Below are 17,249 nucleotides of genomic sequence, written 5' to 3' on the forward strand. Positions count from 1 at the left end.
GTTAAATGGCTTGCTTGTTTTTTTGTCTTGGATAATGCTAAAGTTCCTACGGATGCCTTTGGATAACTGGCAGAGGGCTTCGCTGGCTGCTGGATTACTGGCTAATACTGGCTTTTGTACTCGCCCTGCTAGGTGTGAACCTCCAGTATTTTTGGTATGTTTTTATGTGAAAAGCTCCAGGAGATTAAGGTTTTACTCTGGTAAGTTCTTATTTTCCACCATATCTTAAGAATGTTGCAGAGACGGGTGCGTATGAGTGTCTTGATTTTTTTTATTTCAAATTGTTTTTTTTATTGCTACGACAGATACAAGGATGTGAATGAGGCAGGAAACTGTATTTAAAATGTTTATTTGGTTTGTCTTGAGAAATGTTTATCTATGAAAAACAAATTTCAAAAACAACCTTATTAGTGTTACAGTACAAGTGTTTCTTTGGCTTTGGTCTCCCAGACAGTACGTCTTGATCGCTGTGGCTGTCCGTTTAATGTGGTTCAATCAAATGACTACAGAACGCTGGCAAGGGGATGGCTTGTATATTCAAGTAGAAATGAAATGCCTGAAAACAGGAATGAATTAAGTGTTATTTCACTTCGAGTAGCATTCTATGAAACCATCACAACTCCAGGGGAGATTACTGTGAGCTTCCAACATTAGGGACTTGCTGTTAGCAATTTCCCCAGTTTACAGTATTAAAACATGACTAGTATAATAATGGTGTGGCCTCCCTGTCCGATCTGTAGCTGTCGATAGAAAATTAGGTGTACAGTTTGAAGGAATTTGGTGCTTTGGTCTTGGTGGTCCATGTCCATTCTCTGCTACAGTGGGTTGCATCAAATGATCACTGTTGGGTTTGTTTTGTGAGCTCACAAGATGAGAGGATATTGTGTTAAGCTAACAAGAAATGTGACAACTACGGGTCCTCTATTAGGGAGGTAAAGTGAACATATTCTGCCATAGGACATGCCAGTTTGTGAAAGGTAATGAAATTGTCTGAGATTGAAGTGCATTTTACCAGTTGGTGAAGTCAACTGGATTATCAAAAAATGTGATACTCTATTTGACTTCACCAACTTCTTCATACTATGAAGATGCCTATATCTCTACCTCTGAACCTTCTGAATGTGACCAACTCACAACAGCTATTAAATGTTTTTCTACAGGATTTACGAACCTTTAAATGTCTTCATTTTTCCAGTTCAAGGTCCTGGGTCTCCATATCTGGGAAAAATGGAACATGACGTGTCATATTAATCACTTAATGAATTGACTTGTGCTTCTGTAATTATACCTTTTTTTTTTAGGTGTTGCAACTGTATTTTTCTCTTATTACATCTGATTTGGATGATTGTATATCTTAAAGTGATATTTTAAGCTGTAATGCCAAAAACTAATTGTCTAACCTGTGAGGATGTGGTCAATGCTATGTGCTACCAGCTCAGCATCCTCCATACTGAAGCACATGGGAGGTTTAAACTTCACAACATTCTCCCAGGGGCCATCTGTACTGACACAAATCCGCTCCTGTTTCAACCTGAAAATACAAATAAGATTCCCAAAGCAGAGACCAAAATTGGAGGGCATCAACTGTTTGGTCTGTGCGCAATTAAATGAGTTTTTTAAGCTTTCATGAGACTACCTACTGTATGCTTACTGACAATTTATTTGGCAGGTTTTTTTAATACAAAATAGAAGCTCACAATGCCTTGCAGCATGACCCGTAAGCTTTTATATTAGCTATTTTCAGTGCGTGATATCAGAGTGCAACTAAGTATAAATTGGTCTTAAGTGTAAAGTCAGTCTTGACTATCACCTCTTCACTACCCTTGATGCAGCATCCGTAGCTGGAGTCTTCAGCTCTCTGTCTGACACCAGCTCCAAGCCCACAAACAGACCTACCCCTCTGCAAAGAACCAAGAAAGTGAAAAGCAGTCAATTAGTGACATTGGTGTACCGATTCAGGTTGTTTCTAAGTACACTATTTATAAATACCAGTACTATGCATTGCTAATAGATACTGTGTCCTTACCGGACATCTCCGATGATTTGATGTTTAGTTTTCAGCTTTGTGAGCAAGTCTTTGAGATGCCCTCCCACTCTGGTGGAGTTCCCTCTTAGGTCTTCTTTCTCGATCACGTCAAGAACTGCCAACCCAATGGCACACGACACTGGGTTGCCTCCAAACTACAAGAGGTTAGAGGGAATATAATATATATATATAATATTTAGCATGTATTAGAAATATATATATTTTTTGCATTTGCTGTCCAACATAATTGAAAAACAAGGCAGGGTCCAATAACAGTGTTATGACTCATGTGGATCTATTGATATGACAATAGTCTTTCCCAAATATAGAGAGACAGTAGGTCTTCATGCATCTATTTGTGATTTGCATGATTTGATTTGTAGCGAGGCATTGTGTTGAAAGAAAAACTAGCTCTTCCAGAGCCACTGTGCTGTGACAGTGTATGTGTATGTACGTGTGTGTGTTTAAGTACTAAGGTGGCCTGCTAGCAGTGTGCACAAGAAACTTAGTTTGTACTGATAGGCCCAGTGCTTTGCAAAATTAGCTCCAGTCCGGCACACACCGGACCCTCTTATATCTATAAGAGGGTCTGTGTGTGCCGGACTGGAGCTAATTTTGCACCTAAATTCAATATGTAAAATTTAGGGGGCAAAAATGTACTTATTAGGTACCTTTCATGTCACATGTAAAATATTTTTTATATATTGGCAAATCTGTAATATTTTAAAAGGAATTGTTGTGCACATCCATATAGTCGCTGGTGCAGGGCAAAAAAAAAGGACATGTCGTAGGAATAAAATAAGTCTGTACAACAGCTGCTGCTCCGAATAAGTTTAATGTGACTCACTATAGTGAGTTTGCACATTAAACTGTTTGCATGGACTTCTTTTATTCCCTCAGATCTGTAATAGTCACCGTGTTGAAGTACTCCACACCAGTCGCAGTGAAAGCTCCAGCGATCTCTACTGTGGTTGCCACACATGCCAAGGGGTGCCCATTGCCCATGGGTTTTCCCATTGTTACTATGTCAGGGCTGAAATCCTCTCCCTGCAGCTGAAAACCCCAGAAGTGACTTCCAACACGTCCAAACCCTGTCTGCACCTCGTCTGCCACAAACACCCCCCCTGCTGAGCGGACATATCTGTGAAGAAGAGAGAGATGTAAGATCCAAATCATTATCTTTTTGTCCCTGGAAATGTCAAAGCTGAAATTGCTCAACTTCACTCATGTCTTAAGAGTGAGGACTCACTCTGCTACTTTAGTTGAGTATCCTTGGGGCAGAATGATTTGACCTCCAACGCTTGGCAATGACTCGGCGACAAATGCAGAGATCTGTTGAAAATGAGTTTTAGAGAAAAATATACTAGAAGTAGAGAAATTATACATTGATCATTATAACACTATGCTATGGCTGTGGTTTTACTTTATACATTTTCTGTCAAATTAAAGTACCGTACTATTAGCAAACCTAATTGTACTAAATCGTACCTTACGGCCTTTCCTGTGCACTTCATCTATTTTGTCTTTCACAGTGGCAGCGTATGCTTGAGCTGGGTTGGTGTGGTCTTCTTTATATATTCCTCTGTAGGTGTCTGGTAAGGGTACCTAGGAAAATGATGTGTACTATTTTATCATGGAAAATATTCACTGTTGGTCAGCAGTTACAAATGATGCTTATATAAGCTTACACACCACATGAACCCATTCTTTCTGTCCTGCCAGTTTCCGGAACTTGTATGGACTAATGTCGATGAGGGACATGAGGTGTCCATGGTATGCACTGGTATAGAAGGAGAGTGGTATTGTAATTGACATACATGTTTTATTGTCGGTGTCAAATTCGATAGTAAAAATGTCTCAAACTCACTGGTCGATCACAATGACATCTTCATGTTGTGTGTACTGCTGTGCCATGCGGAGAGCGAGATCATTGGCTTCAGACCTGTTGGGTGAATGGATATATCACCTTCAATGTCATAGTATGTTCTATAGAGTTTCATTCTGTTTGGCTATAGATTTACTTTGGAATGTTAAGCTTTATTTCAGATAAGATAGTGTTGAGAGGCAGGAAACCATGGACAGAGAGAGAAGTGACATGCAAGACATGATGGGGTGGGTTCAGATTCAAACCTGGGTCCTCACGCGGTCCTTGTGTGCTAATGTATTCATCATTTATATTGCCTTTTTTGGCAGCAATATAATAGATATCCTACCTTAGGAACTCAGGGAATGTGAAATTCTAGATTGTACAGTATATATTATACGTATGCTAGTCTGCGTTCTTTCACTACACCAATGTCTGTGTATATTGATGCAGTTTTTTACACTTTTGTTTAAATGATCTATACTTTACCTTACTTGTATTACACTTTGTATTACAGTACTTGTATTATATCTCCTTGTATTATTTATGCTTGACATTGTTAGCACAGTCTTGCGTCTGGCTTCTACTCCATTACATCTCAGAGGGAAATATTGTACCTTTACTCCACTACAATTATTTGATTTGACTAGTTACTTTGTAGATTTTGATTATTGTTACAAAACATACATTGACCACTTCAGCCCTATATACATATATACATTATATTTTACTTTTACTTTGACTTTTAACAGACTGTTTCTACATTGCAGTATTGATACTTTTACTTGAGTAAAAAAATGTAGTACTTCTTCCACCACCCCTACTCACCCAGAGTTGACAAAATAGAAGACACACAGCTTGTCGGGCAGTGTGGCAGCCAGGCGTTCTGCATAGAGGATGATATTGTCGTGCAGGAAGCGTGAGTTTGTGTTCAGCAACTCCATCTGAGCTGTTGCAGCCTGTGTGATGCTGGGATGACAGTGGCCCACTGGAATAGAAAGTGGTGGAAAAAGTACTCACATTTCTTACTTAAGTAAAAGTATCAATGCTGCAATGTAGAAATACTCTGTTACAAGTAAAAGTATGGTATTCAGAATTTACTTGGGTAAAAGTACAAACAAATTGGCATCAAAATGTACTAAAAGTACCAAAAGTAGAAAGTACTCATTATGCAGAATGTCCCGTTTCACAAGTTTTCAAATGTCTAAAATGTCTAAAAACCTTTTGAAAATAGCAGATCTACAAGCTCACAATTCAGCTATTCTCAAATGGCCAAAATGTATATAGGGCTGACATGGTTAATGTATGTTTTGTAACAATAATCAAAATCTACAATGTAACTAAGTTTTAAAACTAACAAAGTTTTAAAATAATTGTAGTGGAGTAGAAGTAAAAGTACTGAAAATTGTAAAAACTCCAGTAAAGTAAAAAATACCTCCAAATTGTACCTAAGTACAGTACTTGAGTTAATGTACTTAGTTACTTTACACCACTGGGAATAGAAACACCAAGTTATCCAAAGTGTGGCCACTAGAGGGCAAAATTGAATTGGGAATTTTGTGTTATAGCCCCACACATCATGACACATCATGTGACTTCTTCCTTGTCGAGTTCAGTTACGGTGTTGCCATGTCCGCTTATTATAAGTGATTTTGGGCTTGTAAAGTTGCTTGTGAATATTTGCTTTGCGTTGCGTTTTTTGGGGGGCTTGTTTCTAAAGTGTACTTGCTTATTTAGGCTTGCTTCCAATTTTTTTTGTATTATTTAAACAAGTGGTTCTCAAATATGTTCATAAATATATTGTGCCCAAGGGAGCATTTGTGTTGTTTGAATGTTTCAAAAAAGATTACAAATATTCCACCTTTTATTGCCAGAGTTTTTGAAAATAGCAGATCTACAAGCTCACAATGCGTTGCGAGCTTGTAGGTTTAAAGTGCTCATGTGGGCTTAGCAACTAATAGGGCTATTAGTTGCTTCTTTTGGGCTTGTTTTCCTAGACCTGGTTGCACAATTTCTCTCACAAAATATGGCAACACTGTTCAGTTACTTTTGCTTTACAAAAATCAAAGCACTATTGTTATCGGTACGGTATGTTTATCAAACATATAGTTCTATAAGCAGTTTGATGTGATTTTAATGAGTCTCTTACCGTGCTGAACGTTGCTGATGCAGTCTAAATACCGCTGGCCGTTCTCGTCATACAAGTATTGACCCCGAGCTCTCACTATTTTCACCGGGTCATCCGCATAAAACAGTCTACAAGACGATCTGTGGGAGAAAACACCAACAATACATTATTAACTCTTACAGTGTAACATATAGGGCTGTTATTATTAATTTAAATAGTCTTGATAGCTTTTTAGATGAATACGAAAATGCTCGTCCCAAAACACAGTAGCCCCTGGGCAAATTCGGCGACCTCGGAACGGTCCCCACCTGGTATTCCTAAACGTAGCCTCAGTAAACTATGCCTAAACCTAGCCGTATTTACTAAACGTAACCTCAGTAAACTATGCCTAAACCTAACCTCAATAAACTATGCCTAAACCTAACCTCAGTAAATGCCTAAACCAAACCTCAGACAGTAAACTATGCCCAAACCTAACCTTATTCCTAAACTTAACCTCAGTAAAACCGTGCCTAACCATAAACCTATATCTAATCTCATCCTCAGTAAAGAAAACAAGAACCGCTTTTTCGAGCGGTCCGCGAAAAAAACAATGGGGTGAGCGTGTTTTGGGGCGAACCTTCCGGTTACCCTTTAGATTGCATGATAGATCTTTATTGTTTACCTACCCGATGTATTTCTTTCTCATCGCAAGAGTCTGTTCTTTTCTGAACTTTTCTGTTGCCATTCTCCTCGAGTCGATGCTCTGTCTGGAATGTTCATTAATATGTTAGTTATAACGGCTCAATGTTGAGGCTCCCAACAGATTCGAAGTTAACAGAGTGAGTGGACCATATAGAGTTATGGTGGGAGTACACTATAATACTATAGTAATAACCCTTCCTATCATCTCTACGCATGCGTCTTCCATGGCCGCTATTCGCAGTGGCGTAAAGTAACTAAGTACATGTACCCAAGTACTGTACTTATTGAGGTATTTTTTACTTCTACTCCACTACATCTCGAGAGGCAAATATTACACTTTAGTTACTAGTTACTTTGTAGATTTTTATTATTATTACAAAACATACATTACCCACTTCAGTCCATACACATTGGCCATTTGAAAATAGCAGATCTACAATTTCAAAAGATTTGTATATATTTGTATACATTTGAATTCTACTTTTGGTGCTTTAAGTTTTTTGATACCAATACTTTGTAATTTTACTAAAGTAAATGTTGAATTCCAGACTTTTACTTGTAACAGAGTAATTTCTACATTGTAGTATTGATACTGTTACTTTATATCTCATTCACGTCTTTATTATGACTCAAAACAGGGATATAAGCCTGTCCTGTTGGTTTTCATTTCCGAGCTATTTTAATGTTGTTTATTCAGGATGAGGGTCTCCATTATGGTAGCGGACCGGGGGGGGACAACGACTGCTAACGTTATGCATACAATATACTAAACACTCTTTTATTTGTCAACAAATTGAACATCAACATAACGATCAAACACATCCAATTACAGTTATAACGGGTCATTGTGGGGTTTCGACGACGGTCTGGCAGATTTCTGGGCCGTGTTTTATTTGGACTCGCACCTCTGTGATGGTTTCGTCCAGCGTTGCCAGATTGTGTGCGAGAAACAAGCAACCAGGTCTATGAAAACAAGCCCATCGGATATTTGAAAATAGCTGATCTACAAGCTCACAAGGCGTCGTAATGCGACGCGTTGTGAGCTTGTAGGTCTGCTATAAAAAGAAATCTTGAAAAAATAGTGAAACATTTTGAATATTCTTTTTTGAAACATTTTAACAACACAAATGGTACACGGGTCACAAAAATACTTTTAGATGGGGGGTCCTTGGACAAATACATATTCATTTGGGGGTCCACTGGGTTTTTTAAACAACATTAGGAAACAAGACCAAACAAGCAACGGAGAAGTAGCCTTCAGCTATTTGGTCCTACAAATTGGAACAGCCTGCCTATGAACCTGTGGCTCTCTGAATCCATGGACAGTTAAAAAAAAAAAAAATCATTTGTATTTAAAATAAAATAAAAGATTGTCATTTTTCCTTTTATTTATGTTTTTAAAATATTAGTTTTTTTTGTTTCGTTTTTTTTTTATCTGTGAAGCGCATTGCAGCTTTCCCTTGCTGTATGAAATGTGCTGTATAAATACATTTTGATTTTATTTGATGATTTGATGAACTACACTTTAGAAACAAGCCCAAACAACAAGCAACTACACTTTAGAAACAAGCCCAAACAACAAGCAACTACACTTTAGAAACAAGCCCAAACAAGCACTTTAGAAACAAGCCCCAAAAAAACGCAACCCCGCAACTAACCAATATTTACAAGCAACTTCACAGAAAAACAAGTTAAAAAGTCGCTTATAATAAGCGGACATGGCAACAGTGGTTTCGTCCAAAAGCTATAAATAGCGCGCGAGGCCGCTGTGTCTCCTGTGCGCGTGCAGCTTTGCGGTTGCTAAGGAGACACGGGAGGGCCAGGTAATGCATCAGCTAGCCCTGTGTTAGCTTAGTGGCTAGCATAAACTCCATAACGGTAGAGTGATATGAATAATACCATAACATAATATGACCCGCTCGTGTGTATATTGTAGATTTACGAGTTATTACAACAACGTACGTAGCATGACAACACGGTGATGAGCAGTAAACAGGCCTTATGTTGGCAGGCTATAGCTAGCTGATTAGCTTCTCCACCTAGCTGCTTGTGAACGTATAGAGGGTCAGTTCAGTTACCACAGGCTGCATCATGATGTCCAGATGTTGTGTTGCTTTATGTCAGTGTCTAGTTATATTAGTCTGCACTTGAAACCGAATGTTGGTGCAGATTTCAGGATCAGGCTATTTATTATATAGGCTGATTGCTATTTTTTTTTTAAAGCGATGACAGCTATGTTAACCAGCTAGTTATATGATGATGAAGACAACCTGCAGTGTTCTGTTTTAGCTTTAGCTTTATAACTTATTGTTTGCAAACCTCAATCGCTTAGCAGTCAGCCAATCTGTTTCAGCAAGCAACTAGAATTTATTACACTGGTTTTAATGAGGAATAGGGTTCATTTGACTTGATTGTCACGTTAATGATAGTTTGACATTAACTTCCTTTTTACCTAGTCAGATCAGGTCAATGTTTCAAACCCAATGTTCATGAGCTAAGCTGCACATTGTACAAGGGTTGAATGAAATCACCTGGCTGACTGACAGATGTGCAAAGATCTTTTGGCTGGTTTGGAATGGATGACACATTTGTTAGCTTAGTTATTGATGATATTTTTTTTGTGGTTTTTGAAAGTCCACTGCTCTATGATGGTGTTCTGTTTAGCAAAAGGCTCTGTACTGGTGATGACAAAGCTAGGCAAGTGGAATCTCATGTGGTAGGCTACTTGTAACACTAATACTCTAGCAACATGGTTGCCACATGGAAAAGGCCCAGCCCCAGAGGGCCTCATCTGACTCTGTACAGAAAGTTTTGAGGGAAATAAATACCCTCACGCCTAAAGCATAGGAATGAATAGAGTCTCAGCATTGTCATTTAATTTCACCATATGGACACCCCTTATAGTTTTACTTTCAGTGTTACTTTTCAGTGTCAAAGGTGTAGTCAATTTCCTTAGAGCAGTGCAAAGGTTGAAATGAATTGTCAGGATGTTGTATCTGGGCCAGTTGTAAGTTTGTTTCCTAGGGTGTGTCTTACTTTCACTTACTACTATTAGATCTTGTTTAGAAGTCAACTGGTGGTGACGCATTTCCATTAAAAAAAGTCAAAGAAATTCAGAAACTGGCACCATGGGCCTGTTGAGGTTGTTGTCTTAGTTTGCATTGATGCACGTCTTGGGGTCTGCTCGTCTGTGTCCTGTGCGTTCTCTTCACCCTGGCCATTTTTGTGACCATTGGAGCCCTGTTGTCCACTTTTCTCCCCTCTTTTGTCTCCCTCGCAAAGAAGCTATGGCATGCTTTCAGCCCCACTCCCCCTTCATTTTTTTCACACACTTCCCCCATCCTCCCCCTCTTCCTCTCAGTCTCCTTCCCCCTTCCATTCTCCTCTGTCCTCAACGAGCACCAGGCTCCTATCACGTCTTGTAAATTGGACCCACTTGGCTTTCATTGCTGTGGCATTCCCCAAAGCTTTTCCTGTGTGACTCACTTCTTCGTACCTAAAATCTGAGATGGCCCTTCTTTATCAGATGGCAATGGTCATAATTTTCATCGAATGTATGCTATGGAATGTGGAGTGTTTCTTTGTCCTTGGGCCTTGAGCCACCTGTATGCTTTCTGCCTTTTGTGAAAGTGGAACCTATCAAGAGTGCCTCATGTGCAAGTAAAAGGCAGCACATGAATCTGTGCCTTAAGTTTCATTTATACTCTATTGCACAAGTGTTGCTTGCCGACAAGACCTGACCTTCAAGCTAACTACGAGTTACAGCATGGAGATCAACAATCTGGGAAGATCAGTTGTTGTCGGCAAACCACACATAAGGCTTACAGAATTCCACATTATCTCTCCCTGCATAATAGATGCCAAATAAATATCTTGACATTTGTCATGAAATCTCTTCATTGTTTGCGGGTGTATTTAATTTCCTTTTGTAAGTATCACCAAAATCACAAATGGTATTATCATTTATGTATTTAAATCTATCCTACCTCGTCACTAGCCTGTCTAAAAGTAGCTGCTATGAAAGACAGCCAGAGCAATACTGTAGGTTTAGCAAGTTTCCTTTTCATACTTGGAGCCAATTTCTCCTCCCTTTCCTGTCCTTTACCAGGAGAAGTGAAGATGACCGTGGCGTTGTGAGAGAGCGAGTCAGTCTGGCTGGTTGAGGTGTGGAGGGGACACCACAAACCTCGCCAGGATTCTGACAGACCCCTGTACCTTTCCTCCTCCTCACCTTCATCTTTCCCCGGGGTCCAGGATGGTGACTCTTATCACAGAGCAGCTCCGGAAGCAGAGTTTAGAGGAGCACAGTCACAAGGCCTTCTCCTTCAATGTGAATGTGGTGAGTAGAACTTCAAATGACCTAACTTTTAAACCACTTAAGCAATGTAATATACTTAAAATTACAAAATTAGCCCATCTACAAGCTTAGAAATAGCTTACACGTTTGTAGATCTGCTATGCAGGTTTGTTTTTTATGTTGAAGATTTGTATTATATTCTATGCCCAAAATATGGAGGCCAGGGTTAATGTTGTTGTTACACAGTTATCCATAGGTTCCCAGATTCACACCCCTGTCATTCTTTTGTCATTTCAGTCTTTGCCTGCAGTGGGATCCAGCCCTACGATCTCCTGGAGTGCCTATGGATTGACTCCAGGTACGTTCATTGTAGCGGGCATAGTGCCTATAGCCTGTGATAAAACCTCTCACATCATACTGACTGCTGTAGATCTTCGGTTGCTATATGGATACATGATCCATATATCCATATTCTGTACATTTTATTTTTTTGTTGTGACCTATATATTTATATGCTATAGATTTATTATCTATTTCTTCTTGTAATATTCTGTATATTTCAATGGCTTCAACATATACTGTATATCCTATCTGAACCTAGGGGAGTGGCAATTCTAAATTATTATTTCCTAGTCTATGGTCGTTGACTACACCAATGTCTAATGCGTACGTTAGCTTTTGAGCTTATTACTACTAGTAGTACATTACTTGTATTATAACACATATTTTATTAGCTAGTTATATTGGCATAGAGATTTAGTACTATATTTGTTGGACATTAGCATAGTCTGGCGGAGTATACCACACCAACATTCCGCTGCATAAACATGTACAGTATGAGCATGTGACAAATAAAAGTCTTTGAATCTGTCTTCTGGCATTCCCAGAGAGCAGTTTGGCAATGTACCCATCATCCAGGGCCCATCTCCTGGATTCCTCCTCTGGCCTGTCCCCTCTCGACCCCCTAGGGCCCCCTGTCCCAGTTGGAGATTGTCTCTACCAACCTCAAATTCCCAGCACCTCAGTCACTGACCTGGCCTCCCAGAGCTCCCCACCCCCACCTCCCAAACGTCACTGCCGCTCCTTGTCTGTTCCGGAGGATCTATCTCGCTGCCGTTCCACCTGGCGCCCCTGTGCCTCTAAGGTGTGGACCCCTGTTAAACGCCGCAGCCAAAGTGGAGGAGTGGCTTGTTTGGGGTCCGGGGCCTGCTCTGGCCCCCTCCGAGGCCCCAGCTCCTCTCTTACGTCCTCGTCCGTGCACTCGTCCTCCAGCCCCACATTCTTTAGCCTGGCACTGTCGTCTGACTCCCCGCTACCCTGGAGCTTTCCCTGGGACCCCTGTGACACGCTGAGGGGGGCCTGCTCCACCTTCTTCCCTGCCCCCTCCTCCTGCTCTTCCTCCCCGGCTCCTCTGGCCTCATCTCGCTCGCTGCTGCGCAGGCGCTTCTCCCTCTCCCCCGTGCACATCCAGGAGGCGTCTCTGCTCCCCCTGCCTCCGCAGCCCTCCCCAGTTTCTGCTCTGATCCCCGGCTGTTGTGCCACAGAGCCCCTGGCCCCCTCCCCTTCTCCCACCTCAGCCTGCAGCACCCCGTCTTCCTCCAGACGCGCACTGCGCCCGGTCCTCCCACGATGCCACTCTCAACCCTGTGACATGCGTAAGCCTCGCCTGAAGAGACGCCATGACCCAGATATTCTACCCTGCCCCCGGCCTGGCCTTGACTTCAGCAAGATGACTCAGGTGAGCATGGTGCTGCAACCAATAGGGGTGCTTATTATTTCATTTGTCTTATTTGGTCTCGACTGATTTTTCTTGTGCACGCTGCCAGTGGGCTAACTTGGTGCCTCCACACATTTTACCCCCAAGCTTTATATTTATTATTTGAAATATTTCAAACAAATTATAATGAATTAGAAACATGTTACCAGTGTATTTGGTTGCTTTCTGGTAGTCTGCTTTGCTGTGAAAAGCAACTGGAGACTGCCCCCCCCCCCTCACCACCACCAAGGCCCTTAGCTCCCTGCTTCTGTCTCCACAGTCCAGTGTGTTTATGTTGGGATCATTAGTGAGCAGAAGTGGGCCTCTGGTTCCCTGACCCCAACCACAACCCCCCTACCCCACCATACTGTATGAAGCAGCATTGCGCTCACATTCCTGTTTCCATCAGACCAGTCTGGCCTGCATTGGGTTCTGTGGTGTGATGTTAGTACTGGCACTTTCACCCCACTTCCCTGACCCACTGTGTGTTTTTGGGCTGGCCCCTGCATTCCTGTGCATCTGGCCACTGGAGTCTGCTATGCCCATTGAATATTTCCCCTGAATGCTGCTTTCTAACCCTATTAAAAGAATGTCACTGCCATTCATGGTAACTTCCTGGTTTGTTTAATGATGTCATCACCTTTCCTCCTCTGTCCTCAGCCTTGTTTTTGTTTATGACGTAGGAAAGGGTTGTGTGGATCTTCTTGTTCTACTGCTGTGTTGAAACATAAAAGAAAAAGCCCAGGCTATAGTACAGTTTCAGAATAGCTACACATGAACCGTAAAAGCTTTGGGTGTTCTGATTTCCATGGTAAAACAGTCTACACATTGACATGTGTTTACCATGTGACTGGTCCTTCACATGATGGCCCACAGTGTGTGTTGATTTAAATGACATTCAGTATGGTTCCATGTAACTTCTCTGTGCTTTGCAGATTGGTAGTGGTGAAGCCCTGGGCTGCGGAGCAGGTGGCTGCATGATGCTGGAGTCTGCCCAGGGGGAGCGGCGATCAGCCTTCTCCCCTGCGGAGTTCCTGGGACGGACCAGTATCATACCATTAAGTGAAAGTGAGGAGGAAGAAGAGGACGAAGATAAAAGAAAGGGGAGTACAATAGATGGACAAAAGATAGTTTTTGAGAGAGACTGCACAGAACTGGACTTGAACCTTATAGAGGAGAACTGATGGCTCCTTGGTGCTGCTTGTGTGATCAACTGCATTTCTCACCATGTTATCCACATGTAGGCTACGCACAGTCTTCTGGCAGAACCCTTGGGAACCTGTTGCCCCTCTATAGGCATGCATCAGGGCCCTTCATAATCCCCCAAAAAACAAGACGATGCCGATATTGTTATTGTAACACTTCAGCAAATTCATTACTACAACATTTCACAAGAATGATGTCATAGTGTCTTCCATCGGACACTTCGTTGGTAAATCTGCACGAGTAAATAAGTGCGTTCACATGCACACACTATTCTGGCTAATAATCAATATTGCAGTTAAAAAGACTTGTTCAGGATAAGCCATTTATTATTATGCATCTGGATATCAGAGTGTACACACACACACACACACACACACACACGCACACGCACACGCACACGCACACACACACACACACACACACACACACACACACACACACACACACACACACACACACACACACACACACACACACACACACACACACACACACACACACACACTCTGAATATTGTAAATATTGCCATAGAAAACCTTCCAGTAAGCAAAAATGTAATGTTAAGGCAGGTACAGTATATACATGAATCCCAGCTAATATTGGCATATCTTGCATTTTTCTGTTTGGAAATGAGCTTATCCAAGTTGTGGTGTCTGTATATGTTGCGGTGAATTTGGAAAATAGGGTGGGGAATTTGGGGAAAATCAACATTCCACATGACAAACATCGGTTTTGGATTGACATCTAAAGCCTGATTTTGAATTTGTCATACAACTGTGTAGTGCTCTAGTAATAGCCAATCTACAAGCTCACAAGGCAATGTGAACTTGTAGTGTGGCTATTTTCACTTTAGCTTGGCTGTGTTACCTTTGCGCCAAACCTAAGCTGAGTGAACATGGAGCTGAGGGTACAGGGCTGACCCCGTTCACCTAATGTCTCACTCGGGTGCACCTCATGAGCCACAAGGCCTCGCCCTCAGCACACCTGCCTTGCAAAAAAAACATTCTTTATTCAGTTGTGAGTGAAACGAGCTGAGTGCCCCCCTCCCCTTCCAGTCCATCCAATCCGCCTCAGAACATTCTAATGTATCACTCTCTGGTCGGTGTCAGTGTGTCAGCTTTTTCTTTTCCATTGCAAATTCTCACATTCAACTTTTCCAAATGCACCTTTACATATACATACACCCTTAACAAGAAAACTGAAATATCAGAATATGAATCGGCATGTAAATGCTCTCATTATGTCATTGAAAGCAGGAGAACACTATTTTCAAGGGTACATTATATGGCACTTTTCAATGATTGTAAATTAGATTGCTTGTCAAGACGCCCCCGTGGACAGGATACATTCCAGAATGTCATAGCAGTTCCTGAAAAGCCCTTCCATGTTACCATAGCGGAGCTTCTACACACCCAGTTTGACCGTGTGGAACACCCCAACATCAGTAATGCTTAATTTATAATCAGTCGTACAATGGTGTTGGTCAAATCTGGCTTAAAAACGTGCTTTTCTTGTAGCAAAAGCAAAAAACTATTGCAACCCCCTTGTTCATATTTTCTTTGGTGTGGGAGACTTTTTGTTGCTTGAACATCGATGCATCTATTGTCAAAGACTAGTTATATAATATTTTGGATGATATATTAACTTGATCATGCCTTAAGCTTGAAGTACAATGGGTTCCTGATGTTTTAGTGTTCACCTTTCTCAGCCAGACAATTTTTCCTTCCAAGGAATCATTTGCTATGATTCAGACGCTAATGAACGGGTCACACATGCACTATAATGGACAATTGATTAACTAAATCAATGCTGCAGTTGGCTCCAATAGGGCACAATGTAATAATGTACTGTACAGTGGTTACACATGTTGCGTGTGAGTGTATGTGTGATTAAAAAAAAAAAAAGAGAGAGAAAAAAAAGCCAGTAGTGATGCAGACTTGCAGAGGATTGGTGGCCTTTCGGAAATGATTTTTAATGTGTTTTCAGATGGAGAAGTTCTTCTTACACAATTTGTGTAATAAAATAAAGTTTAATAGAGAATGTTTTTTTGTTCTGTTTTCCAAAAATGTCTTTTGTCTCTTATTTAAATCGGGTACTTTTTGTTGGAACATTAGGGATAAACTTTGCTACTATTAGTGATAATTGATTGGTGACATCTAGTGTTTGACTTAGGCATTTAAGTTGAATATATGGCTCGGTTGATTCAAAACAATTCTGACAAACTTAAATGTAGTTATTGATTGTTTTAAATTGCTTTTAAAAGTCTGATTAAGAACATCATTTCAGTATATATATGAAACATGTGGCTGAATTATGAAATTGAGGAAGCTTTAGGCTACTGAGAACGTGATATTGTCCAACCCCACTTCTTCAGTGAGGAAGAGCCAAAAGCTACAGGCTGCGGTGAAACTTGCAGAGAGGGTTTAATCCATCAAGACAGAGTTAGATATTTGTGCCCAGCAGCAACGACGACGCAACGCACAGAAAATTTGACTTCTGGTCATACGAAGGAGGAGCCAGGCCCGGAGGCAACCCACAGTGCCTAGAGCCTCCTACTGTCGACACCAGCTCAGCTGCAGCATCCCAACTAACCTTCATGAGTTATTCGGCCTGGCATCGGCCGGACTGATGGCGTGGATACAGGCAGTAGCTGTAGCAGGCTGTAGTGGTAGCATGCATGGACTGGATCGGCGTAGGTCAGGTCGCCTGGAGTAGGGTGTCTGTAACAACACTGATGATGTGTCCAAGTTTGTGCATCAGTTGATGTTTTGTTAACCAACACTACATTTTATGCAGAAGTGCCATTCATTACATTTCTATATACACACACACACACACACACACACACACACACACACACACACACACACACACACACACACACACACACACACACACACACAAATGAAGGACACACACACAAATGAAGGAGCTTTCTGTTGCTCCTTCATTCGTTACCTGTTCTGAATGATTGCAAGTTTGCAACAGATGTATTTTTTTAAAGGTTTAGGGATATTGAACCTTTCAGTTTCTTTATCTTGCGAACTTTGCTCGTGTACAGTGTTTTAACCACTTTTAACTAAAAGGGAAAGGGATATTTCACTTTCAAATAAAATAAACATTCAAAATTATATAAAAAAGAATGAAAAAAGTCACGACCCCTCACGTATGAGAATGTCCTAATGCGTGAGGGGGCTGTGATTTTCCCATTTTTTCATATATATATATTTTGTTTATTTCATTTGAAAGTAAAATATCCCTTAAATACAATGCTCCAGTACAGTTAAT

The 17,249-nt window shown here is 41.0% G+C and overlaps 3 protein-coding genes across 4 annotated transcripts in view; 1 reads left to right on the top strand and 2 right to left on the bottom strand.

Annotated features, from left to right (window-relative positions):
* LOC311033760 (hepatitis A virus cellular receptor 1 homolog) overlaps positions 1 to 17,249 on the bottom strand; it is a 487,428-nt gene that overhangs the window by 153,502 nt on the left and 316,677 nt on the right. The window lies entirely within an intron of this gene.
* phykpl (5-phosphohydroxy-L-lysine phospho-lyase) lies at positions 99 to 6,940 on the bottom strand. The gene is made up of 13 exons (XM_084041386.1): positions 6,687 to 6,940; positions 6,040 to 6,158; positions 4,719 to 4,878; positions 3,894 to 3,968; positions 3,719 to 3,806; positions 3,515 to 3,631; positions 3,276 to 3,358; positions 2,942 to 3,167; positions 2,027 to 2,181; positions 1,811 to 1,900; positions 1,401 to 1,531; positions 1,172 to 1,218; positions 99 to 556 (listed from the first exon to the last, which is right to left on the bottom strand). Exons 1-12 carry the CDS (start codon positions 6,743 to 6,745, stop codon positions 1,184 to 1,186), a joined length of 1,338 nt encoding a protein of 445 aa, XP_083897512.1. The 5' UTR covers positions 6,746 to 6,940; the 3' UTR covers positions 99 to 556; positions 1,172 to 1,183.
* LOC311033751 (protein FAM53C-like) lies at positions 8,457 to 16,005 on the top strand. 2 transcript variants are annotated; one of them, XM_084041387.1, is made up of 5 exons: positions 8,457 to 8,525; positions 10,811 to 11,041; positions 11,297 to 11,357; positions 11,887 to 12,737; positions 13,691 to 16,005. In XM_084041387.1, exons 2-5 carry the CDS (start codon positions 10,958 to 10,960, stop codon positions 13,937 to 13,939), a joined length of 1,245 nt encoding a protein of 414 aa, XP_083897513.1. In that variant the 5' UTR covers positions 8,457 to 8,525; positions 10,811 to 10,957; the 3' UTR covers positions 13,940 to 16,005. The 2 variants fall into 2 exon arrangements, with proteins under 2 accessions (XP_083897513.1, XP_083897514.1); XM_084041388.1 differs by having other exon boundaries at positions 8,496 to 8,580.

Source organism: Gymnoscopelus microlampas (assembly GCF_963454915.1).
Source record: "Gymnoscopelus microlampas genome assembly, chromosome: 18".
NCBI lineage: Eukaryota > Metazoa > Chordata > Actinopteri > Myctophiformes > Myctophidae > Gymnoscopelus > Gymnoscopelus microlampas.